Here is a 27199-nt window from a genome sequence, read left to right on the forward strand (position 1 = left end):
TGTGGATGATAATGTGGCTGAATGTGTATTTTATATGTTAGATTTTAAAAATGGCTCTGCAATGCATGATAAAGAATTGATCCGTTTTAATAAGTAGAAGTTGTAGATGGTGATATGGCTGAATGTGTATTTGTAGGTGTTAGATTTTAAAAATGATTCTCCAATGCACAAAGAAAAAATCAGTTTTAGCGCAGGAAGAAATATGAGCGCAAATAAAGGAGAAGGCATAAAGGAAAATAAAAAAATAAGAAAAAAAATGAATAAATAGGAAAAAAAAATAAAAAGTTGAGTCACGCTATCTAACAGACTCTCTGAAAGTAGAGAGCATGATAGACAATATCTTTTTTTTTTTTTTTCTTTTTGACACATCAGACTCACAGATTAAACAGACAATAGCGTTGGAGAAAGTTTTTATTTTTAACTTTCAATTTTTCAGACGTGTCAAATAAATTAACGCAATCAACGTTTACATTGGAGATGCTCTTAGAGCATCTTCCAATGCAACCATGGATTGTGGTTGATGTGTCTTGATAAATAGAAGTTGTGGATGATTATGTGGCTGAATGTGTATTTTATAGATGTTAGATTTTAAAAATGGCTCTCCAATGCATGATAAAGAAATCAGTTTCCACGTAAGAAGAAGTTTGAGCACGAATAAAAGAGAAAGCATAAAAGAAAATAAAAAATAAGAAAAAAATGAATAAAAAGGAAAAAAAAATAAAATGCTGAGTTATGCTGTTTAATAGACCCTCTAAAATAGAGAGCGTGATGGACCGTGTCTCTTTTTTTTTTACACGTCAAATTCATAAACTAAATAGACAACAACATTGGAGAAAAATATTGTAGAAGATTTTTATTTCTAACTTTCAATTTTTCAGACGTGAAAAATAAATTAAAGCAATCTATTACTGCATTAGAGATACTCTTATCAAGATTTGGTCTTCTCATCCTACGTGGTTATATGGCGAGTGACATATTTATTGGAGGATTGAAACACTCTTCTCATCCTACATGTTATGCGTTAGGCCTAAAATAAAACAAACAGTCACACCCCATCTAGCATTCCTTTTAAAAGGTAATTATATAAACAAAACTAATAATATATCGAATTAAAGCAATTAATCAAATCATAAGAAACAATCCAATCAAATTTAGAAAGAGTTTCAAAGAGAGCATTAATAGATAACAGATCATAAATCATAATGAGATACTCAAACCCTTAGTGCGTGTAGGGTGTCAGTGAAGAATGAAAAACAAGGGTTTTGGTTTTGTTTCTTCTTCGAAACAGGAATACTAAAATTCTTCATTTTGGGATATTAAATCTTTTTTGGGTTTATTCGATAAACTAAATAGACTAGTTCTATCCTCCGATCTCATCCTTTTAAATCGAAAATCAAACTTAATTCATCTTGGTTCCATTTAATTTTTTAGTTTAACCAAATTTCGCTCACACAGATCGTAACAGTAGCCTCAACTGCGGAAATACCTCAAAGGAATTACACCACCTAATTCTTCCAAAATAACATAATTTTGACATAAAATAAATAGATTAAAGAAAATATAAATTAAGTTAAAGGGATTCCACAAAGCTTCACAATTCAATCTAACCAAACATAACAAACAAATACATTTGTAAATTAAGTTGAAAACCATAACATGTACATTTACAAAATCAAATATACAATTTCTGTTACCTTAAAAAAAGATGGTTACCCATCGTCCATATCATACAATTATCTTGTGAGAATAAAATTAAAAAAAAAAAAAAAAAGAAATACAACAATAAGTTAACAAAACAATACAAAAAATCAATTAATGTCAAACAAATTATTCATTTTGAATCTTTTAATTAATATTGCCTAAGATGAGAAACACTGGTATTGTTCTTCACTTGATGATTATAATAATTAGCACCAAACGTTGATCCATTAGCTACTGCAGGAGAATTCGCCGTGCGTTTTATCAAACTGTTCGACCGGAGATTCTCACCAGAACGTTGCTCAAAGAAATCCAGGTTTGATGGCTGAAAGTCCGATCGGGTTCGCCGATGAGATGAGCCGCTGACGGAATCAACACCTCCAACTAACAAATGGTAGCTACGGCTTGAGCCTGCAGAGAAAGACCTGTAGTTATTATGAGGTTTTTGTTTCTTCATTGCATGAAGAAGATATGGAATTAAACCTTCCATTATGTCTTCTTGTTTTTTGTTTTTTCCCCCCTTAATACTAAAGCTTTGTGGATGTTGATTTTTGGGTATGGATGCACTAAATTGTGACAAAGAAACCTATTTTTATAGTGGGTTTTGGCTCATAACAAGTAACAATGGATGAGGCAGCTACTAGGCAGATAAGTTCAAAGGAATATGATATTTGGTCAAAGACCTAACCCATAATTGTCAAATGAGACTTTTCTTTGAAAAATCTTCTGCTGGTAACGTTAAACAGCTGCGTAAAACCCAATCAAACATCATGCGTGCAAATAATACCCTGTTCTAGTAGTAAGGGAGATGCCCCTGGGACCTCAGATTCAATTCATGTATATGTAATGATTTAAATATTATTTGTATTCTTCTTCTTGTGGACAATGTCATTTAATGAGCTTGATAAGAATTATACTGTTTTTGATAGATATAGATTTAAGACCGTTGTAACGGCCGCCAATAATGCAAAGTGTATAATAATTCCTGTATATAGCAACGAATGAAAAAGAAAACATCATCATGTGTTAGGAAAATGTACTGTATTTTACTATTGCAATCAATAAATTGATGTATATCATCTTAAAGTCAAATCCTTATCGAGATTATTTTTTGTCTGAATCCTTCGATTTAGAGTTGAATTTTATATATTATTTCAAAAACAAAAGTTCAATTTCATATCTTTTATTAAACGAAAATCATACCATAAACTATTTACAATAATTTTCTTTAAAAAAAAAAATCTAATTAAAAGTCGAAGATTAGTTAATACTAATTAAAATTAATGAACACCCAAGAATGCTTGATTTAGTAATTGAAACGCATTAGATCCTACTCTGGTGATCGTAGGATTGAGCAATGAAGTCAATTACAAATATATAGCCAAAAACAGTCAAATATAAGACTTTTCACTTCTTATATTTTTATAGAAAATAAATCAACAAATTTTTTCTTGCGACAAAGAAAGACAAAAAAAAAAAATTATATTGAAATTAAGTACTTGTATTAGACAATTTTAAAAAATATGTGACATAAGATCCCTTGTCATTTGGGGTGAAATAATTTTAGGTCAAAGAGGCATGAAATTAAATTTCTTAAGACTTTGATCAAAGAAAAAGTGTAGAAGAAAAATTAAATTAATATCAATTCGTTAGTGGGTTAGGTCGAATAGCCCTTAGGGTTAGGCGAAGTTGACTTCAATTAGGAAATACAAGTTTGACTTTGATTAATAATATCTAATATCGTGTCGTCCAACGTTTGAGTGCATTGTAATTGACTAAATGCTTATCCATTTATGCGGCTCTACGCGTTGTTTCACTTTTCATCCTTATGAACACAATATTGTTTTTTTTTTTTCTTTTTTCTTTGATTTTAGTCCGTTTAATTTAAATTTGAGCTGAACAAGTGGGGTAAAATATTATTTTTCGAGTGTTTAAAGAGACTTTATATTTAAAACTTGAACTCGATAACTCTGATTAAGGGAGAAGAGATCACTACCATCCCATTTCATCCTTTTGAGATTTTTTTTTTATTTTTTCATAAAAATTTTAATTCTAAAAGATTTCCAACCAAGTGCAATTTTCAAAACCTTTTGTAAAAATTTCTAACTACAATGTTTAGGTGATTGACTCAAAAATAATTTTTAAAATAAATATCTTAACGTCATAAAAGAAATTTTTAAAAAAATTCCTAAAATTAAGCCAAATCAAATAATTGAGAGGAATAGACCTCAGGCTAAAATAATTTTACAAAATTCTAAAAATCTTATTATTGACTTGTAACTTCTGAAATATTTGAAACTCTTGGCAATATTGATATTCTTTGTTAACTTACTAATCACAAATACTTAATTGAAATTATTAGTAACACAATCATTTATTATTATCAAAATTTGAGACAAAATCATTTTGTCCAACAGAAACAATCTATGAAACAAATAAGTTAGAGTCAAAAAATTTGAAATTGAAGTCAATTATTGCTAAAATGACTAAAATTAAGGAATCAAACTATTGATCATTGAAATCAAAGGAGCAATGATCTTAAATAAAGGGGTGCAGATCCTAAGTTCAAACCTTACCACAATATATATGAAAATATTTATAATAAATTATTATATATTTAGAAATTCAACAACAACTTAAGTTTGTATTTTATTGTTACATAGAAATAATTATTTCACATCCCAAAATTAAGGAGAGAATATGCCATCCCCACATATACATTTCCAAACCTGGGGATAATAGTATTCCTTCTCTTTCAACTCCATTGCTCTTATGGATACTTGAACAGGCATACAAGGCCTGCATTTGTTGCATTTTGAATGGCATCTAGCAGGAAATGATCCTCTCATTGCCTTTCTTGCTCTTCCTCTGTACAGGTTCAGTTCTTTGGCCATTATTAGCTCTTCACCCATCTACGAAAATATACAAATCATTTTAAACCCGTCACAAGAATTTTTTATATTAGTATTCAATTCAATCGTATTCATAAAATTTAATTCGAATGGTTATATAATAAACTATGCTTGCTTCAAAAATAAATAAATAAACTAAGATTGAACTAAATTCGTGTATTTTTCTTTGAGTTTCTGAACACATCCTTAAAGATAATGATAGCCCTAACGTATATTAATCAGAAATAATTGAAAATAAGGATATATAATAAAAGTTGCAGAATGAACTTACTGGTGCAGGAGATGGTGAATGAGCTAGTTCAAGAGAATTCACTATGAAAGAAAGAATTAAGATAATGAGCAAGAAGGCCATTGTTCTTGTTGTGAGTTTTGATCTTTCTTTCATTTTTGCAAGATTTTAGAACTGTGTCAGCTCTTTTCAATTGAGTAAATAAATCAATTAATTTATATATGGTGATTTGATTTCAATTGAATTGGTCTTGTTAAAAGAACATACAAAGAATGCATGAGAGATTTAAGATTTAACCTTTTTTTTATATGGTTAAGATTAGAAAAGGTCAAGATTCTTTTGTAGGTTGAGAGAATGGCATCATACTTGGTAATTATTGCTGTACAAACCCAGAATATGACACATGATTTGCAGGAGATGAGTAATATGTTTGTGCTGGTTTGGTTGTTGAGTACTTTGGTGAATAATGACACATAAAAGCAAATCTTGTACCAACTAAGAGATTTGGTAAAATCATATTTATATGGTGAAAAATGGGTTAGTTTGTTTAATACCTTTTTCCTGATTAATTAAATTGGATTGGAAATTTAATTTCATACTCTTAGTATTTGTGATACTACTTAATGAATTGATAATTGATTAATTTAGCACTAAATTATTATTCAATAGTTTATATATATGTAAGTTATCGTAAATGTTGGTACCAAAGTGTTGAACTTACAAATCTAAGTATACAACCTTATGAAATTAAAATAAGTAGCTTGAGTAGCTTAATTGGTTAGAGTGTGAAGACCTCCATAAGGTTGAAAAGTTCAAGCCCTTCTTCTAGTGAAAATTTGATATTTTTTCAAATTTTTTTTTCGTTTTTGACATTTTATAGTACATAAGAGTAATATCAAAATTGCAAGTGATATATGAAAATAAGATATTATAATAGATGTTAGATTTTGAAACTTTAATTTGAAAACTGTCACTTTTATTTAAACAATTAAAATAATATTAATTTTACTAATCATTTACTTATCTAAATGGGCTTTTATTTTTTATTTAGATATGTTTTAGCCTACCGTTTGTTATTAATGTTTCTTCTTTTTCTCTTGTTTCAATAGTAGGTGATTGCTTCCTTTTTTTTTTTTTTTTTTACCGTTTCTTCTTCTTCTTTCAATGATAGGCTATCTCTTCATCTTTTCTTTTCGTTTCTTTTTCTGTTCATTTTTGTTTTCCTCTATCTTTCAGATCTATTCACCGTCTATGTCATTTCTATTCTTCTGTGATTTCTTTCTGTTTTTCAATTCCATTTCTCCTCCGCGATTTCGTTTTTGTATATTTGTATATGCGGCTTAATGCTCGCCAAGAAACAGTCACAGCCATGAATGTTGTTTATGCTTTGAAAAGACAATGTATGACTCTCAATTTTGTCTGGGTTAATACTAATACAGTATATATATATATATATACCAAATGTCATGGGACTAGGGCTTCATAGCTTTTGACACTCGTGTGACGCCTAGACTTAGCTCATAATCTAGGCCAGCCATGCATATTTCAAGGGTCTTAGCATAGTATCCGACTTTAGAGGCTCATCTTGCCATATGTATATGGGTCTTGCATATCCGTGTATGAGCTTAAAGCCTTTGGGCATCCCGAGCCACATAGAACTGCTTATACTGAAACCTTCAACTGTGGAGAGATGCGCACTATAGGCCTTTGGTCTTATAAAGTCCATAGAGCTCATTCCCTATGGAGATACCACCTCTTCCTGATAGAGTATGATGCCCGCATCCTAGCTCACCAGGGCTCGGCCCAGCATAATGGCCCCCGCGAGACAAAAAGCATACGATGGTCTCCCCTATCATGTTCTACAACCATACATCATCCAACATGCTATTCTCGTCTCCAATAACCTTACTTTATCCATTGGATTACCATGGTATGACACCACGGGTAAGGATATATATATACTCAGTTTGATCCAATGTGTTAGTTGGTGTGTATATATATTATGTATTTAATTAATTTTACGTAATATATACCTTGCATATACCTTATATTGTATATGCATATATATCGAGAAAACCTATATATATACTGTATTTACCATTAAATCAGAAAGCCTAGATTTTGATTGTTTGTTTTTTTAGTTATGTAAACGAAACCATAAATTTATTTCATTTATTTTTCTGTTTGTTTTTTTTTCTAATTTTCCCGATTTTGTGGTGATTGACCATTTTATTTTTTTAAAAAAGTAGCTCAGTTGGTTAGAGCGTGTGGCTGTTAACCACAATGTCAAAGGTTCAAGTCCTTCTTTTAGCGAAAATTTTATTTTTCTCAATTTTTTTTCGTTTTCTAACATTTTATAGTACCATAAGAGTAATATCAAAATTGCAATTCCCTTGATATATAAAAATGGAACATTATAGTAGATCTCAAATTTTGAAACTTTGATTTAAAAAATATCACTTTTAGCTAAATAATTAAAATAATATTAGTTTTATTAATAATTTACTTATTTGTCCTTTTATCAAATGGCTTTTATTTTTTGTTTGGATGTTTTTTAGCCCACCGTTTGTTATTGATGTTCCTTCTTCTTCTTCCCTTGTTTCAATAGTATGTGATTGCTTTCTTTTCTTTTCTTTTTTTTAGTTTCTTCTTCTTCTTTCAATGATAGGCGTTCACTTTGTCTTTTCTTTTCATTTCTTTTTTATGTTCTTTTTTTCTCCTCTACCTTTTGGATCTATTTACCGCCTTTGTCGTCTCTATTCTTCTAAGATTTCTTTATCTTTTAGATTTCCGATTCTCTTTTGTGATTTCATTTTTGTATAAGCATGTAAGCGGCTTAATGCTCGTCGAAAAATTGTCACCGCCATGAATGTTAATATATGCTTTAAAGAAATAAAGTAGGATTCTCGATTCTGTTTAGATTTATATTAATACTATACCGTATTTACTTGGTCTGATCCAATGTGTTAGTTGGAATATATATATATATATATATATATATATATATATATATATATATATATATATAAATTTAGTTTTACATGCGTATATATACCTTATATATATGTTGTATAAGTATATATTCCGAACCTATATATGTATATATACCGTATTTACCGTATTTATTAATATATATTGTATACATTATTAGTTACAAAACCATAATGTACACAATATAAACATATCATATTAGCTAGCTATTGATATCAAATATATATATATAAAATTTATATAAACTTTATGATACTAAATTCAAGCCGTTCCTCTATCGAAAATGTTCTATTTTTCATTTTGTTTTTTTTTTTTGTTCTTTGACATTTTTTAGTTATCATAAGAGAAATATCAAAATTGCAATTTCTGGATATATAAAAATATATGCTTCACTAAATATAATTGTAACGGCTACAAAAGCACAACACATACAATATTAATACATTATACTTCATTCGTCCCATTTTGTTTGCATGGTTTGACAAAAATTTAGTCAACAAAAGTTAGTTTACCGTGTTTTACCGTTAACTTATTAAAGATATTAATAAAAGTCCCTCATTTAGTAAAGGATTGTAAAAGTTATTACGAAACAAAAAAAATTATTTACATATCTAAATTTAGAAACGTTACAAATATTTTGGGACATTTTCTAGTAGTTAAAGCAATATCAAAATTGCAATTCCTTGATATATAAAAATATATATTATAGCTGCATCCGTTACAAAGCATAACATATACAATATATATTAATATTAGCTAGCTATTGATATCAAATACATAAACTTCATGATACTAAATTCATATAGAGCAAAGAGATTCATGCACTGACTGTAACAATCATTAGATAGAAACAATGTCTCTATCAATTTGACTTTCATTCAACCTAAGATCAAGATGGTGTCTCACTTGCCTCTCATTAGCAGACCCAATAACAAATGTATGTTGCCCTGTCACCACCTTCCTCTTCCCTTCACTATCAACCAGGCTAAGTCTCTTGCAAACATCAATTGTCAATGTCACATTTTGAGTCTTACCTTTCTTTACCTCCACCCTACTAAACCCAATCAATTCTACATTTGGTGCCCCATTCATCTCTTTAGTGCTAGGAGGTTTCCAAAACACTAGCACAACATGATCCCCATCCATTGGTCCGGAGTTTCTCACTCCAATGGTGAGAACAAGTACTAAATTTGTGCAATTCACAGTTGAAACATCGATGGTCTGGCCACTTGGGTTAGGGTATTCTTCAGTTGAGAGAATATTATAATTAAGGATTTTGACATCAGAATTTAATTTAATAAGTAGAGTTGATGGAGCTGAAATTATGAACTTCGAGAATGTTGAATAGCTTAGTCCATGACCAAAATTATATAGAAATTTTCCTGTGTAGAACCTATAAGTTCTCCCAGGGAAGTTATTTGTTGTATTGGGTCTCATATTCATGTCTGTCATTGGCACATTTTCTGCATACTCTTGTGGGTACCATGTAAACGGAGACCTTCCAGCTAAAAAAATAAACACACAGAAAAGGATTCTTAGTATGCAGGTTTGTTCTAAGCATTAACCATGACTAAAATCAACAAATTTCTAAGCTCCGTTTGTTTTCGTAAAATAACTTAAGAAAAATATTTTCCTTAATTTTCCATTGTTTGGGAGCATTGAGGAAAACAAGTCAACGAAAAATATTTTTCTGGTCAAAAGAAAATTAAGTCATTTTTCAGGAAAATGACTTTTCATCTTTAAGAGCGTATAACATTTTTTGGACTTTGACAAATTTATTATAATTTTATAAATCTATATTTTTAATTTATTAATCATCAGTAGTCACTACCACCACTTACCGTTCACCACCAACCATCGTCGACTACCACCATTGGCCACCACCGCCAGCAACTTTCATAATTTACCCTTTTTTTTTTTTTTTTTTTTTACATTATTCTCATATTTAACAATAAAATTTTTAAAATACAAAATTTATATTTTTAGTATTTATATTTTTATGGTCTTATGAGTTAAAAATTTTAATATTTTAACTAATTTTCAAATTGCAACCAAACAGCAGAAAATAAGTCATTTGGAAAATGTATTTCTATATGTAAGTTATTTTCAGAAAACAAATGAAGTCTTAATGTCAAACTAGTTTTTAGTGTGTGTGTTAAATAATAAAAATTGTATAAAACTGAGAAATAAAAAGGTACCAAACATATCCTACTTTTATTTAGGCATATGAAGATAGCAAAAGAGAGATTAATTACCTGGATTATAGTCCCCGAATAAGACTTGGGCAATAGCATCTCCACCAGCTTGACCAGGATAGCCCACCCACAAAATCCCACCAATCTTACTCTTATTCATAGCAAAAGAAATATCAATAGGACAAGCAGACATAATAACAATAACAACTGTTCCTTTTGTTGCATTAACAACACTCATTACTAACTTCTCTTGAAATCCAGGCAATGTCAAATTCTCTCTATCCAATCCCTCTCGCTCGATCGACTGATCGAGCCCTACAACCACCACTACCACATCAGCCACAGCCGCAACCTCAGTTGCGGCCTCAATAAGTGTGTCATCACTACAACTTACTGACTTACACCCAATTTGATATGTAACATTTGATACATATTTTGTTAGGCCTTGTAACGGGGTAGTGTATTGGCAAGGTATTCCTGCATAGTTACTTATCATAGTTGTAGTGACATTACTATTAGGTCCTATAACGGCTAAATTTTTTATATTGTTTTTTGATAAAGGAAGAGCTCCCTTATTTTCTAGTAGGACTATTCCTTGTAACGCAGCATCAAGTGCTAGTGATTGATGATCATCACTGCATACATCAGACGGTCCAAGATTTCCAAATTGGAGTGATTTTGGATCCCCATCAAAAAAACCAAGTCTCATAAGGACTACAAAATTGTAAGTTAAGGCCTCATCAACAATGGATTCTTCTACTTTGTTTAATTTCACTGCATTTTCTGTATACTTCCCTAAAAAGTCCCCACAGTTCATGTTCAAACCTGCATATCACAGAAGATGAAAATAATTACTAAAAAAATTACAATTTTGAACTTTTTTTCAATTAATTTGGCTCTTACTAAAATTTAAAACTTGCTGCTCACAGTTTGAAAATGATATCTAGTTCCATTTACCAATCTTTAAGCTTTTTTTAGGGAGATAGGATAATTTTGGTTTAGTAGTACCTGACTATGAAATTGTGAGTTCACAGTTGAGTAAAAGCCTAGTAAAAAAATTGAAAAAATAGATTTTGATTTATGGGTTTAAAGGGCAATTAATTAATTTCTAGTACCTGCTTTCAGGGCAAGGGCCACTGCATCTTCAGGAGTAGCAGTATAGTTGATTCTGTCATAATAAACCTCAATGGAATCACAGTCAGAGACAATATATCTGTACAAGAAAATCCAAGAACTCATTGTTAGCCAGGAATTTGTTTTTGGTATATAAGAAACGAGACTCTGTATTTGAATACTGATATGACATTAGCAGAAAAAGAAAATCATTACTTTCAAAGTCCATTTTCTACTAACCCATCAAGATTCCATTGGCCTCTTATGACACCTTTGAGAAGGTCAGGATCAGCACAAGTTGGAACTCCATTAACCCTATTATATGAACACATCACGCTACTCACATGTGCCTCCTCTACACAACTTCTAAATGGTGGCTGATATGTGTCCTCCAAGTCCTGCTTTGTCACCTGCCAAAACCCAAATATTCCTTTTCATTACAATTTCCAATCATCACAAGACTTGATCATTTCTAATAAATCAATTTTCGATTTTATAATAAGAGCACACCATGTAGAATTAGGTTTAAGTGGGTTTCATACTAATTTGATACCTTGGCATCAAAGTGAAATCGATCAACACCTTTCCAATTATCAATATCATAAGCAGTATAATGCTTACAACAACTTGAAACCTTAAGCCTATCGTCATCTTCATCACCACTTTCACCAACTTGTTGCAATCCTTTAACATAATTCACTGCATATCTTGAGACCACAAAAGGATCCTCTCCTGGTGTCTCTTGACCACGGCCCCATCTTGGGTCCCTAAACACATTAACATTAGGACTCCAATATGTCAACCCGGCTAGACCCACATTATGCATGGCTCGAGCCTCGGTTGACACCACTTGCCCCATTTTTAACCATAATGTCTCATTGAAACTAGCCGCAGATAATATCACTGCAGGAAAGCTAGTGGCACCAGGCACTGTTTCATTGAAATGTACACCATAACCGACATTTGATACTCCGTGCAATGCCTCTGACCACCACTCGTACGCCGGAATGCCTAGCCGGGAAATTCCTGCTGCATGATTTACTAATTGTTGCACCTTTTCTTGAAGTGTTAAACGTGAAATGAGATCTTTGGCTCGGTCTTGATAAGGCAAAGTTGTATTACAGAAGGCATATTGGCTTGTCTCAGGATTTTTTTGGTCACATGCATAATTTTGTGGGGCAATAGGGTTTATTATTAGGAGAAATATTGAAAGTATTAGTGTTAAGGGAAGTCGGAAGTTTTTCATGGTTTCTTGATTTTCTGTTTTGTTTTCTTTGAATCGATATATGATTATTAGTAGTGAATTGAGAGTTTATATATAGCTGAAGTTTCTTTTTTTTTTTTTTTTTTCATTAATGTCATTCTTTTGTTTTTTTTTTTTCCCTTTTAAAAAAAAAGAAAAGAAAAAGTGGGTTGCTTGTGGTTTGAGGTAAGGATTACGAAGTAATGATAACATTTAGGATGCTTGGGCAAAACAAAAGCTTCTTTGTAGCAAATTTTTGAGTAATGGTCCAAACTTTTTACTGACTGGGTACAATAAAATTTTTTATTTAGCGATAAGATAAAACAAAATAATAGAATCTTTTATTTAATGATAACATAGTTTCACAAGTTAGTTTTCGCTCATAGTAAACTCACTTGCCAACTCTTTGGGACAATAAAATTTTTTATATACTCCCTGTGTCCTAAAAATACAGTTTATTTTATATTTTCACGCAGATTAAGGAATAACATTTTTATTATATTCATTTTAAATAACACATAAATAATTATTATACATTGAAATAATAAATAAAAATTAATGAAGGTTAGTAAAAATAGATAAAATTTAATAAGGGGATAGTAGATAATTTATGAATTAACTATAATGCAAAAAAAGAAAAGTGAACTATATTTTAGTACAAACTAAAAATAAAATATGGACTATCTTTTTGGGATGAATGGAATGCATACCAACAAAATCTTCTTACTTATTTTTTTCTCTTTTATTATCAAAAATAAAACATCATTTTTTTATAATAAAAGGATCTGAACCGAATGAACCAAACGAGCCGAAGACTAAACAAGTGGGCAAAGCCCGAATAGATAAAGCTCGAGTAGTATCTAAACTTTGTAACGCTCAGTGTAACATTTAGTTAAACAGAGTCATTAAAGGTTATTAATGACCGAGATTCTTGCTCGACATTCATGACTTAGATTCTTACCATAAGGTTTATTTAATCGGTTACGGTCTGTATTATATTATAAATAAGTGTATAGAAATAGGAAAATGATCATCTGATTTTCAGACTATTACAAACACATTCTTTCGGTATTTTCTCATTTTACACTCATCAATTTTTATCTATATCTTGCACTCTGGACAACATTGGGCATAGCTAGAATTATGATAATTATTATAGCTTCATTCAATTTTGTTTTTCACTTTGCGTGAGATTGTATATTTGATCTTTTAATACAACCTTATAGAGTTGTTCTTATTTTTGCTGTGCTATGATGGAATTGATAACAATAAAGTGTGTTCTATCAAGTAAAGTTTACCATGTGTATAAAGACACTAAGGAAGGGTGCCTTCAAAGGAAATCCAACATTTTGCATGGCCCACCAAACTCACTTATTAACGTGTAACAACAAATAGTAATTGGACTTATTGTCTTGTTGGTAACAACTTTGAATAGGAATGATCTATTACTCTTTTTATGATTTCAATTCTCATAATTGGAATGTGACAAGTGTTTGATAGATTGTTTTTTTTTTTTTTCAATTAAGTGTATTCGACATAAAATTTCGTCGAAATATTAAAATAAATAAATATAATTATACTCAATAAATGATAGCACAAGTAAATATCCATTTATTTATCTCTATTTTTTAAAGTTTTTCAAACTCGTATTGTTTTGTAGTTTTTCTTATTTTTCAAGAAGAAATTTTAAAATTCTTTAAAATTTTCTTTGCGCTCTATAACAAATTCAATCTGTAAAACCGACAAGAAATGAAATTAATAATGCGAGGAAAAAAATTGTTTTAAAGAAATGAATAAAATAAAAAATTAGATAAAAATAATATTCCCGTAAGAAATATCAATTAAATGCAATTAATTATGAGATTGAAAAAGTAACTCAGCCATTTGTGAGTGCCCAAACAATTCCCCAACCTTAGAAAACGACTAATCAAGACATATACATAACATATAAAATTAAAATTAATATCAAATCAGGTGTTGACTGATTGGTCTTCTCATTAGTGTCGAAGATTGAAAAATTCGACTTATTGAACCTTTCCAATGAGTAAAAAATATAATATAATTTTATTAAATTAGCATGGTCATAAACAACTGTCAAAGACAATGCACGCAAGGTGGTTATAAAGAACAATCAACTATTTACTTAAAATCTTCATAATTTTCTTACACAGATCCAAAAACTTATAAATCGTCACACTCGCAACGTACCCATTTCCAGGAATTTATATTCTTTATTTGTACAAACGGTTATAAAGCTGTATATATGAAAAGGATTTCTTGGCACTCAACAATGTAACGTAATTGAGAATGTAATACCTATTTAAACTGGTCACGTACCCGTGCGGTTTATGCAAATTTATATATTTTTATTATTTTATATGAAAATTTTTTCAAAAAATGAAAACTGTTTACTAGTCACCTCTTATAAATGACAAATCCAAAAACATATAAAATACATAAATTATGCATATGTTAGAGTAATAAAATATATATAAAATTAAAATTCTTCTGTCGAGAGTCACAATTAATGATTAAATCAATATCCAAACATGAACCAAATTATAAAGGAAGTGAGGAATGTGCACAAATTCGAAATTGTCAATGCTCATATTATAATAGTTAAATATTAAAAAAGATCAAAATATTCAATAATCTATCCACAAAAGGATAAAGCAAGAGAAGGAAAATCAAATACCATATTATTAATATATAGTAAAATTCACTTTAAGTGTAACAATGGTGACATACCGTAAAAGAGCCTCTCAATAATATTATCGCCTTTTTTGAGTTTTTTTTTTTTTTGAAAGCATCAACATCAAATACCCTTAAACTATAATTTTTTTTGAACGAATTTATGCATGAATATAAATTTATATCAACCTTAAAGTTCAAAACCTTTTAAATTCTCAAATTATAAACTGAAAAATTTATTATCCTAATTACATGTGGTAATTCAAAATTTTAATTGTAAAGTTTATTACTTTTGAAATTCTAAAATTATAAACTAAAGTTTTAATTATCATAATTAATGGATTATTGAAATATTTAATTATAACTCTTCCCTTATCTATTATCATAACATTTATAAAATTCAATTTACGCCATCTTAGCAAATTAAAATTCTAAGAGAATGCCACGTGTTAGATTTCAGGACTCTATTTTTATATATTTATATAGGTGGATAGATACTATGTTTGGTTGCAAAAGCAAATACTGGTGATCAAGTAATATTGTAATCATGTGATTCTATAAATCCCTTATGTTAATTATTTTTTTATTAATTTGATTTTTTATTTAGATTTTAACTTGTAATATTACAATTTCTTTTTACAATTTTGATAATATTAAACCAAATTAAATAGAACTCTCTGACTCTACATCTCAATTCTATAGTTTAGAATTCTTATATAAATTTTTCTCTTAAAGTTTTGGTCTAAGAACATATACTTAATAGTCAAAAATGATGATGATGATGATGATGATGATGATGATGATATAGAAGTAATAATAAACAGAAAGGGAGAGAGGGATAGAGGAAAATGGGATATAAATGAAGTCCAACTCTCAAAATTTTTTGCGTTAAGAGTAATTATATTTTAAGTTTTTGTCTCACTTTGACAGGTATCCTATTTTTATTCAATTGTGATTTCAACTGTTTTGCTATACTGCTGTTAATGGAAATGACTTCTATTATTCCTACGTATGGATATATCCACGCACCAAATTAATTAAAAATAATTTTTTTATTTAAATGAAACTATTTCTAATTACTTACTAAAAAATTGTAACCATTTTTTTTTTTTAAGTTTCATGAATTGACTTGTGTATAATCGAGTCTATACATTACGAAACATAGACTTTTTAAAAAGTAATGCATACTCGTGTCGGATATCTGACACCTTCCAGATACACGTCAAATATTTTAAAAAATGTATTCTAATATTTTTTTTTCAAATTTTTTTTTTAATGTTAAACACTTTAAAAACACTTTGTAACACTATGTGGACACTTTAATATTTTATAGACACTTTTAAAAAAATTCATAATTTATTAACTAAAATTTTAAATTGGAGTCTTAAATGTAAATTAGATAATTATTTAACTTTAAATTCAAAAATTGAAAATACATATGAAGAAGGAAGAAACCTAAATTATTGTTGACTGCTACTTTAAGACCTATTGCATAGTTTTTTATTTCAAATTCAACTTAATATTTTGTTCACAAGATTAATTCATAAAAATTAGAACTTCTTTATTTCATGCTTTTGATTTATTACGGATGTTTTTTATTTAATTTTTTTAAAATGTTAGGAGATTAAGTATTTATTAGATAATAATTTAGTATATTTATGGACTTTTAAATTAATAATTGAAGTATATATATATATATATAAACATAAAAAAATTTATATTTTTAGTATTCGTGTCTTAAGCGTATTATGTCCTGTTTTTTTTTCAATATATATATATATATATATCTAAATATAAAAACATATACTTTGTCTTTGTTTTTGCTACTTACAGCGTACACTATGCATAGGGAAGCTTTACATGTTACTGTTTCACCCTATAATTATTCCTGCACATGACCTGAAAAATTTTGCCATGCAAGGGAAGAAAAAGACGTTATTATCCATATCATCTAAAGAAGGGGTGAAATTAGAAAAGCCCAAGGCCCAACACGACAAACCCATTGTCACAGCACAGTGTCCAATTAATAAGGTTTCACATAAAAATAGAACGTTAGTGGACCATAAATTATCAGTTACAACTACCTTTCTCACATCCAAGATTAGCAGATTTACAGACCTAAATGTTCTCAAACCATTATCAACTCATCCCTTTGACAATCTCCAATTGTCACTAATTTGAATACAATAACCCCCAAAATTGACCTATTCCAAATCTTGAAACTAGAAAAAGAAAAAAAGAAAGAGCAAATTCAGAGATATGCCATTTGACACCCTAAAACCACTCATTCCTGCATTTTCTTGATCAAAACAATCAAATCTCAAAAACCCATCTCTACATTTCAAATTTAATCCATTTTCTTCATTTCTATTTATTTCATTTCAATGATTCAGAGACCCATTTTTGAACTTTGGTTACACTATACATAGTCTTTTAATTAGAAAATAATCTTTCTTGGTTTTTTTTTTTTTTTTTTCTTTTGACAACAGTTGATGATGAAAATGGCAGAATTAAGTTTTGGATCGCTAGTGAAATTTCTTCAAGAGATGAATGTTGGTGATCAAAACCCAATACATGATAATCATACACCAGTTTTGTTACAAATCAGAAGCATAATTCCAGTTTTAAGAGAAGGTAATCTTTGGCCAAATCAAGGATTCCTTTTAAGAGTTGCTGATATATCTCATGCATTATATGTTTCTCTCCCACAAGAACAAGATGATATGATTCTATGTGATAAATTGCATATTGGGCAATATTTATACGTAGAAAAACTGGAAGCTGCATATCCTGTTCCATTGCTTAAAGGCATTAGACCTCTTCAAGGTAGGCATCCATGTCTTGGTGCTCCTAAAGATCTTATTCCATTCCATAATTTAGAAAAATTTCTTGGTGTGTCTAAATTAGATTCTACGAATGATCAAATAAAAGTTCCAATAGAAAAGCCTGTAGGTCAAATGGGAAGCACAGGTAATGTAGTAATTGAAGAAAATAATTGTATGATCAAAGAAAAACAAAGGGAAAAATCTTTATATTTTAGTGCTTCAGGTATAAGCTCAAATGATGCAAGTTCTGAGGAGGGAACAATTAGATCAGGAGTCATAAGTTTGATGAAAGAAGAAAGTAATTATATGATTAAAGAAAAGCAAGACGAAAAGTCTCAAACATCTTTAAGTTCTTCGAAAGGAAGCTCGAATGACGAGAATGGGAAGACTGAAGACCTAAGTTCGACATTCGAAGAGATTAATGATAAACTAAAGAAGAAGCTAAGCGAAAAGTCTCGTTCTAGCAATGTTTTTAGAGGATCAGGAAGCTCGAATGAGAGGGTAAGTAGAAAATCCTCGATTCATAGGCCTCGAAAGAGCGATACAGAAAGTGTATCAAGTGGTTATAGGACTAAAAGGAGTACTGATATCGAAACTCATTACAAGATTCCTAGAAAGCATAAGCCTAGAAATGTGAAGGATAGTGATGTAGAAAGCACAATCTCAGTTTCTTCTACATCTCCTATGTTCAAAAGAAGAAGTTGGGGTGGAAAGGAAGCTACAGGAATTTCAAAGGATGTTTCAGACACTACGTTTCTCAAGCCTGAGGCCAAAACAAATTGTTGCGGTTCTAGTGTTCCTGTAAGTGCTTCTATGCCTTTTTTTTTTCTCTTTTCTCATTTCATTAACTTCATTTGTACTTTATTTTTTCATGCTTCATATGATTGCAAATATTCAATTTACAAATATAAATTCAATTTTATGGAAGTTAATGCGCATATGATACATAATTTCACTCTTAATCTACAGATTTCGCCGGCTCATTCGACTAGAAATGATAGCTCTGATGATAACTCAATCTCTGTGACAAAGAAAACTCTCACTAGTGTAACTACTAAACCTTCCAAACTTTCCAGCAAGAGTAGTATCCCTATGTTAACAAAACTAAGCGAAGATTCGAAGAACGAAACAGTGTCTTTGAGCTCAAGAAATGACACAATTGTGTCAACAGATACTGATATATCATGGGATTTTCTTCCTCCATCTTTAGTGAAACTTGGCCAGGTATTTAAATTTAATTGACCCTAATCTTAGTTCAAAGTATTTTGTTATCTCTAACGATTGTGTTTTAAAAATTTTGCTATATTTGATTTGCAGGAGGTCTCAAGGCAAAGAGAAACTTCTTTGCTTGCTTCTGTAGAAGCTTTATTAGAGGCTTCTGCTGCTGAAAAATTGCTCAAATGTCTAAGGTATGCAACTTGTGGCTGAAATTTAATACTAGCAACAAATATAAATAATTTTTGGCAATGGGGCTACCTTTTATTAAAATATTAATCTTTGATGTTGATAAAAATTAGGTAGTGAACAACTTGGAGTCGGGCCTTCTTTTTGTGTGTTGTTAAAATAATTATTTAAGTAACCATTTTTTCTCATTTTTTCAGTGTTTACTCTGAGATTATCTCAGGCAAGAAGGATGATCAATATCCATCAATGGACAAATTTTTCAATCTTCAAGATGATTTGTCGCAAACAAAATTAATTTTCCAATCATTAACCGATCCAATTTCTCCTCAAGAAGCCATGAAAATTGCAGTAGATAGAAAGCAAAATGCAGCTACATGGATCAAAGCAGCATTAGACTGTGACCTTAACCCAATTTCTGATCCTTCAAAAACTACTGGTATTTCCTTGGCAACTTCTTCAACTACTCCTGAAACAGCAAATTATAGCAATACACCAAAAAGCACATTACTTCTCAGGAAGCAAACAAGCAAACATGAATTGCTACCTGAGATAGTGATTAATATGGAGAGCCAAAAAAATTGGGTGAAAGGAATTGCTTTAGCTGTATCATCAGAAATGGTAAATTCATTGAATTATGAATGTAGAAAATGGTTTTTCAGTTATGTTGAGGATTATTTAGAATGGGTTTGTAGGAAAACTAGTTCTACAGTATTTGATAGCCAACAAGTAGCTGAAATGATGCACCAAATAAAGAAAGTGAGTGATTGGTTAGATTTGTGTTTGAAAGACAAATCCACATTGGAGGATTCTGAATTAGAGGCTTGTATTAGAGTTAGGAATAAAATATATGGGATTCTTTTGAAGCATGTAGAGAGAACGGCCATGAGTGCAATAGTTGATTCTTGAAATTTTTTTTTATCAGCAAAATTAATTTTATTTTATTTATACCAAATTAAATGCTACACTCGCGCTGGTTGATTCTTGAAATTTTGGTTATTATAATTATTCAATGGATGGATGCATTGCTGCACGAGACTCTCTGCTCTAGATGGTTAAATAAATAATATTTATTTCTTGGTATATGCACATCGCTCTCTTTTAAAATGTAAAATTACAGTATTTTAAAGTACGCTCTTAAATGTTTGTCCTTTTGAATTTAATTGTTAAAAATTTACCTCCTAATTTATATTTCTGCCTTGAACATATACATACATACTGGTAATATATTTTCCCTTGTGAATTTTGTCAATTAGACTTCCTTTGTTTTCAAAAAATAACTTACTTTTTTCAAATGATTTATTTTTTATTATTTCGTTGCAATATCAATGGATATGGATCCTCGCGTAAGTGACTCCTCACTCTTTTATCATTGGTTAATAGCTTACTGTGACGAGCTAACCAGAGAAAAATATGAATCCGTTGAGGGTCATTCATCGCCAAATGAAAGGCCAATCCCCATGATTTCCTGCATTAATATGACCTGCTAGCCACTGATAAACAGACTCAACAGAAAATTGACATTTTAACTCTTAAATCTCCAAAAAAATCTGATTAGGACCTCATTCCATAGAAGGAGAAAGGACATCAGCTATGCAAGTAAGAATCGAATTAAGAAGGAAAGATGAAAATTTAATTCAATTCCAAGTCTCATTCTTAAGAACATATTCAGAAATACAATTTTCAACATGCTCAATAGGAACCTCCACAAGGCCCTCCCCGTAAAGAACCTTACCCTTTATGAGCCAGTGGTCTTGCCAGAGAGGCCATTACCAACCGAAAACATTAGATCTTATAACATTTTTTGCCAAGTCTCAACGATTCCTTTCGCAAGCAAAGAAGCTTTAACTAGGGTTGCATGTGGGTCTGGTTGGGTCGGGTTAATTGATTTAAAGTATTTAATCTGTATGTGCGTATCAATAATTTTTTTTACCAACCCAATTCATTAAATATGTGAACCCGTGAGTTATAAACGGGTTCGATTGGGTAAATATAACCCGCGGGTTAAATAAATAATAATAATATTATTATTTTTAAATAAAATGCAATTCTTTAAGATGATTAGTAAAAAAATTAAATATACTTAAAATCTTAATTATACAATGATTTTCACAAATTACAAATATATTTCAATGACAATATTAAAATTAAATTTCTTAACATGTTCATTTTATCATCATTATGATCATAATCAACAATGAAAAATTAAATTTCTAATAAAAAAGAAGACTAGTGAAATTAAAAATACTTAGTAACATAATTATATAATATGTTTAATTTATATTACAATATACTGCAAAAGCAAATGTATTATCTACTAAATATGTAAATAATTTAGTATTTATATTCAAAATTGCAAATCAATTCAAATCAATTAAATAATTCATAATTTACTTATGTGTTGGGTTAGGTTTGCGGATTTATCTAGTAAACCCGCGATCCAACCTAACCCATTTTATCTTCAAACCTGCCATATTGAATTCGATTAGGTTGGGTCGCTCGGGTTGGTTGTATTATAACAGGTTATGTGCAGCCCTATTGTGACATCCTGACCCGACAAAAACGATCATAAGAAGGTGGGTAGAGCAAATCTCCTGGCTAGCTTTAGGATGGTAGACTAGCTATGAGAAGTGGAATATTGGACGCAGGAATAAATCGGATCATATATCCAAAAGTGAAAAATTAATCATCAGAGGCGCCTTTTGGTGGAATGACTTAGAGAGTTGAAAAAATTTCAGAGTTAAACATGTTTGCTTAACGGAAATACTAAGATGGGCGACCTCCTAGAAAATTCCTCATTTCACCTACAGACAAAATCATGCGAGTCTCCCAATACAATATGGGATGGAATTGGTTTGATCCATAGCGAATTATTCTTTTAGTGGTTGGAGTCGAGTGTGACAGCTATCTACAGCCTCCTTTTTCATTTCCTTCATTTCTTGCTACTTTTTCTGAGAAATTTTCCCATTTTACTCATAAAATCAATTAAAATTCATGTTTGAACACAAGTAAACACATCCTAATATTCTCATCCATTTTTTTTTTCTCACTCAGGTTTTTTCCAATCTCTCACTATCTGACTGTATCTACTATAACTATACGTAAAGCATTAATTTAAAAAAAAATTTGCAGAGATTAAAACAAAATAATCAACAAAGAAAAATTTCCAAAGTTTTAAAGTTTTAACTATTTAAATGGAGATATATATATATATATATATATATACGTCAAAAAAAGAGAGCACCAAACACACCTTTCATCTACTTCTTATGTAACTCGTGCCATTTAATATTAGTTTTAATGGAATGGTCATTGACCATCCATATAAAAACTGATAAAACATTCTTGAGGAAAACTCAGCAAAATATAATTTTATCAGAGTAAGTACTCATAGAGATATACTATTAACCATGCATATGTAATAGTATAGCTATGAATGATTTTCTATTGACAATTATTTCTTTGTATTTAATTGAAAATTTGCATTAAATAAATGTTATTAGCATATGAACAATAATTGTGATTAGTACATTTTGTATGTATTTAATTGGACCAAGTAGAGAATGGATATTTAGTACTGACTGTTAAACATATTCTCTAGGACATTAGAAATAATGTTTATTGTTCTTAATCTTGATTTATTTTAATATGAGCAAACATTGATTGTCTTGTGCTTTCATTCATTAAAGGGTGAGTTTCATTATTGGAATAATATTCTCGGTGAATTGGGCAAAGATATTTTGTGTTTGTGAAATATTAATTAATGATAGAATCCATGTCTCGGTTTAGAGATTGATGATGCACTTTAAGTAAGCTTATAAGGTTTCATAGTGTAAACCCTGCAGGTGGATATTGAATCCGACACATGAAATAAGTTGAGCGACAATCTTAAAGTTATATTGGGATTTAAATAAATTGTCAGTAAGTTATTTAAATGACAGCATCTGTAATCTTAACGTGGGGAACATTATTTTATTATGTTGTGGAATTGTAAAATAAATAAGGAGTTCAGTCATGAGTTTTTAGTGGAATAATTCATGATTAATTATAATAAGAATATGTTGGTCTATATAGGTTCTTATTATAATTAGTAGCCTGATTTATTTTATTCCTGCGGTCCCTGTAGTGCCCTAATTATTTGGAAAGTTAAGGGTGTATTAAATAATAGATAAATTATTTAGTTTTAAAATAATTTATATTATTTTAATTAAATAATTTTTTATTTAATTTATTTTATATTAAAAAATATCTTCATAGAGAGTTTTTTTTAATATAAGATTGGAAAACCCTAAGAATAAAGAGACGCACGTTATTCTATTCTCTACCACTCAGAGAGTTCCAAAAGAGAGATAGTTAGGGATTACTGCAGAAGATCGTGGGTGACTCCAAGATCTCTGGAAAGAAGACCGGTGAGCGATTCTACGCTTCAAGAGGTCAGTTTATTGATTTGTTCGATAATGTTTTTAGTTTGCCTCATATGGTTTCGTTAAGGGTTGTTTCCGCTTTATACCCGCTCCCATCAATTGGTATCAGAGCCATACGAAACTGTATGATGGTGGCTATTTTGTCATGTTTCAATCGTGTATCTATAATCTGTTTTGATTGTTTGATTGGTACATGGTTAAGAGAGCTTCAAGAGTTTTTGAAGGACAGTAGCACAAAAGTGTAGTAACTGATACAAACTTTTTTTTGAAACTGTGGTTTTTAATGGGCATTAATATATAAAATATATATATATATATATATATATATATATATATTGGGTTTTGTTTCGATGAACAGGAGAGGGGCAAGAAAAAACAAAATTTGGTTTTTGTTTTGAAGATCAGTAGAGGGGCAACGAAAAAGAAAAAAAAAAAAAAAAAAGGGCAGCGGCGTTAATGGAGGTTGAAAGGAAAAGGGGCGGCGGCTAGGGCTTCTTCGTGAAGAAGAAGCTGCTGCTTGCCAAAATTCCCATCTGGTCCCTCAATTTTTTAAATTTTATATTTTGACCCCTGATCTTTAAGTTTTTATTTTTTTGACCCTAGATCTTCTGTTTATTATATTTTAACCTCTGGACTTTAATTTTTTATATTTTGACCCAGAAAGTATCAGTTATTCCGTTTTGGCCCCTGGAGTTATTTAAATTATAAAGTGACCCTGATTGTTTCTGATTTTATTAAAATTTCCTTGACTATTTTCGGTTTTTGCAATTTTGGCCCAATAGTTTCTGTTTTATGCAAAATAGTCCAAACAAGTTCTGAAACTTGCGAAATGGCCCAGAATTTTTCTGTTTTTGCAAGATAAACCCAGAATATTTTATTTGTTTTGCATAAATAGACCAGAACACTAAATTTTTAACATTTTCAACCAAAAATGTTAATTTTATTTGCAAAATTGTCTTAAAAATATATTATTTTGCAATTTTGATTATAATTAATTTATTTTAATTATATGAATTAATTTGTGAGTGGTTTTTTATTACTTTCTAGTTGTAATTATTTGCATTTCTTCCCCATCGGAAGATGTCATGTTTTAATATAATTACTGAGCTAGTCTAATTTGTCTGTATTGATTTAACTCTCCATCTGAGTAAATTAATTAGTGACATGAATTAGATGTAATATTTTCTCACACATTAATGTTAATTTAAGAGGCATGTTATCTCCCATCGAGTAGTATGTGCCGGTCTTATCTAATTATAATATGCAAAACATGTGATTGGTTGAATTCTCCCATCGAGGTTGCTATTCATGAATGTTGTGAATGTGTATTTTTTTTTTTTTTTGAATTGTGATATCAAAGTTGTATATTTGCAATTTGATTTATTCAATGTTTATTATTGATATGCTATTTTTGTTTAATGCATGAAATAGAAATGGCATCATTCAGTCCCCTTGCAAACATCTTAACCCAAAACAAACTTGAGGGTCCAAACTATGTTGACTGGAAGAGGAATTTGGACATTTTGCTTACTGCTGAGGAGTATAAGTTTGTGCTTACTGAAGTTTGTCTTGAAAAACCCGGTGAGGGTGCCTCTGAGGAGGTCACCAGAGCTTACCAGAAATGGGTTAAAGCTGATGAGATGGCGCGATGTTACATTTTGGCTTCTGTGTCAAATGTTTTGCAACATCAGCATCAGAAGATGGACACAGCTTTTGACATGCTCGAAAATCTCAAGGAGATGTTTGGAGATCAAACTAGTGCAGCAAGGCAAAATGCACTGAGGGAGATTCTTACTTCCAAAATGGAGGAGGGAACTCCAGTTAGAACTCATGTCTTGAAGATGATGAGTCTTCTGAATGACATGGAGGTTCTTGGTGCTGAGGTTGACAATGCTACACAGATAGAAATGATCTTGAACACTTTGCCAGCCAGTTTTCAGCAGTTTCGTTTGAACTATAACATGAATAAGATGGATTTCACTCTGTCTAAGTTGCTGAATGAGCTGGTGGCTGCTGAGACTATCATTAAGCAAGGAGCTGCACCTGTTGTGCTTAATGTTGAGCGAGGTTCTTCTGCCCAGAACAAGGGTAAGAAGAAGAAAAATGCTCACAAGACTAAGCCTAAAACAAGTGGTGCATCTACTAGTGCAAGTGTTGCTGTGAAAAAGCCTAAGGGTAAGTGTTTTCACTGCAAGCAACCTGGGCACTGGAAGTCACAATGTCCAACCTGGTTAGCCAAGAAAAAGCAAGGTATGTCTCTATTTTATATGCTGATAGTTGAAACTTGTTTAGCGGTGTTGACTACACTCCAATGGTGTGTAGATTCTGGAGCCACTAATCATGTCTGCAATTCATTGCAGGGGTTTCAGGTAACTCGTCAGCTAAATAAAGGAGATGTAAGCATTTTTCTGGGAGATGGCACAGAAGTTGCAGTTCTAGCTATAGGAAATGTTTCTTTGAATTTTGAGAATAATAGAACTTTGTTTTTGAAGGATGTTTTATATGTACCTTCAATTAGAAGGAATTTAATTTCAGTTTCTAGTTTGAGCAAGAATGTATATTCGGTTTGTTTTAATGAATTTTATGATGATTCTGTCGTTATTAAATTTAGAAAACAAATGATATGTTCTGGCTCAATGATTGATGATCTTTTTATTCTCAAAGTTTCACCTGAACTGCAAATTCCTAATTCTGAAGTTAATAACTTTGATGTCATTGTTCCATTGAAAAGAAAACGTCCTATTGAATTTAGTCATACCTATTTGTGGCATTTAAGGCTTGGTCATATTAATTTAGATAGGATTTCTAGGTTGGTCAAGGATGGACCATTGAGTTCATTGAAAGTGGAGGCACTACCAACCTGTGAATCTTGTTTAGAAGGTAAAATGACTAAGAGGCCTTTTCCTATAAAGGGTAATAGAACTAATGATGTACTTGAATTAATTCATTCTGATTTGTGTGGTCCAATGAGTGTCCAAGCTAGGGGTGGTTTTGAGTATTTTGTGACTTTCACAGATGATTACTCAAGATATGGATACATTTACCTGTTGCGCCGTAAGTCTGAATGCTTTGAGAAATTCAAAGAGTTCAAGGCAGAAACGGAGAAACGACATGGAAAATATATCAAGTCGTTACGGTCTAACCGTGGTGGCAAATACCTCTCTAGGGAATTCATTACTTATTTATCAGAACAAGGAATTACTTCACAGTTGTCTGCACCTGGTATGCCACAACAGAATGGTGTAGCAGAAAGAAGAAATAGGACGCTTATGGAAATGGTTAGATCAATGATGAGTTATTCAGATTTGCCCATTTCGTTTTGGGGGTACGCCATAGAAACGGCAGCATATATTCTGAATTTGGTTCCATCTAAGTCAGTACCTAAAACTCCTACAGAACTGTGGACTGGGCGAAAGCCAAGTCTAAGACATGTTCGGATGTGGGGTTGTCCAGCCCATGTGCTGAAAGGGAAAGCAG

At 30.6% G+C, this 27199-nt stretch overlaps 4 protein-coding genes across 4 annotated transcripts; 1 reads left to right on the top strand and 3 right to left on the bottom strand.

The window, feature by feature from the left end:
• Positions 1-1604: 1604 nt before the first annotated feature.
• On the bottom strand, positions 1605-2319 carry LOC149495446 (beta-1,4-xylosidase). Its single transcript, XM_089723054.1, has one exon. It carries the CDS (start codon positions 2186-2188, stop codon positions 1850-1852), a length of 339 nt encoding a protein of 112 aa, XP_089579180.1. The 5' UTR covers positions 2189-2319; the 3' UTR covers positions 1605-1849.
• Positions 2320-4181: 1862 nt separating this feature from the next.
• Positions 4182-5096, bottom strand: LOC110008770 (EPIDERMAL PATTERNING FACTOR-like protein 8). Its single transcript, XM_020676771.3, has 2 exons — positions 4882-5096; positions 4182-4610 (listed from the first exon to the last, which is right to left on the bottom strand). The coding sequence occupies exons 1-2, from the start codon at positions 4993-4995 to the stop codon at positions 4386-4388; spliced, it is 339 nt and encodes a 112-aa protein (XP_020532430.1). The 5' UTR covers positions 4996-5096; the 3' UTR covers positions 4182-4385.
• A 3417-nt stretch (positions 5097-8513) lies between these two features.
• LOC105650775 (Glycosyl hydrolase family protein) lies at positions 8514-12435 on the bottom strand. Its single transcript, XM_012237725.4, has 5 exons — positions 11692-12435; positions 11379-11548; positions 11141-11238; positions 10086-10850; positions 8514-9335 (listed from the first exon to the last, which is right to left on the bottom strand). The coding sequence occupies exons 1-5, from the start codon at positions 12382-12384 to the stop codon at positions 8671-8673; spliced, it is 2391 nt and encodes a 796-aa protein (XP_012093115.1). The 5' UTR covers positions 12385-12435; the 3' UTR covers positions 8514-8670.
• A 4764-nt stretch (positions 12436-17199) lies between these two features.
• Positions 17200-20346, top strand: LOC105650849 (protein CORTICAL MICROTUBULE DISORDERING 6). The gene is made up of 4 exons (XM_020676735.3): positions 17200-18698; positions 18867-19121; positions 19215-19306; positions 19499-20346. Exons 1-4 carry the CDS (start codon positions 17565-17567, stop codon positions 20205-20207), a joined length of 2190 nt encoding a protein of 729 aa, XP_020532394.1. The 5' UTR covers positions 17200-17564; the 3' UTR covers positions 20208-20346.
• Positions 20347-27199: the final 6853 nt, after the last annotated feature.

Source organism: Jatropha curcas, chromosome 6 (assembly GCF_041381405.1).
Source record: "Jatropha curcas cultivar XTBG-Jc1 chromosome 6, XTBG_Jcur_1.0, whole genome shotgun sequence".
Lineage (NCBI taxonomy): Eukaryota > Viridiplantae > Streptophyta > Magnoliopsida > Malpighiales > Euphorbiaceae > Jatropha > Jatropha curcas.

Coding starts and splice junctions, on each gene's coding strand:
- LOC149495446 (XM_089723054.1), bottom strand. CDS start 2,188: ATGGAAGGTTTAATTCCATATCTTCTTCATGCAATGAAGAAACAAAAA.
- LOC110008770 (XM_020676771.3), bottom strand. CDS start 4,995: ATGAAAGAAAGATCAAAACTCACAACAAGAACAATGGCCTTCTTGCTC. Junction 4,611..4,881: donor ATTCACCATCTCCTGCACCA/GTAAGTTCATTC, acceptor ATATTTTCGTAG/ATGGGTGAAGAGCTAATAAT.
- LOC105650775 (XM_012237725.4), bottom strand. CDS start 12,384: ATGAAAAACTTCCGACTTCCCTTAACACTAATACTTTCAATATTTCTC. Junction 11,549..11,691: donor GATTTCACTTTGATGCCAAG/GTATCAAATTAG, acceptor GGGTTTTGGCAG/GTGACAAAGCAGGACTTGGA. Junction 11,239..11,378: donor GGCCAATGGAATCTTGATGG/GTTAGTAGAAAA, acceptor TTTCTTGTACAG/ATATATTGTCTCTGACTGTG.
- LOC105650849 (XM_020676735.3), top strand. CDS start 17,565: ATGATGAAAATGGCAGAATTAAGTTTTGGATCGCTAGTGAAATTTCTT. Junction 18,699..18,866: donor GTTGCGGTTCTAGTGTTCCT/GTAAGTGCTTCT, acceptor CTTAATCTACAG/ATTTCGCCGGCTCATTCGAC. Junction 19,307..19,498: donor AAATTGCTCAAATGTCTAAG/GTATGCAACTTG, acceptor TCATTTTTTCAG/TGTTTACTCTGAGATTATCT.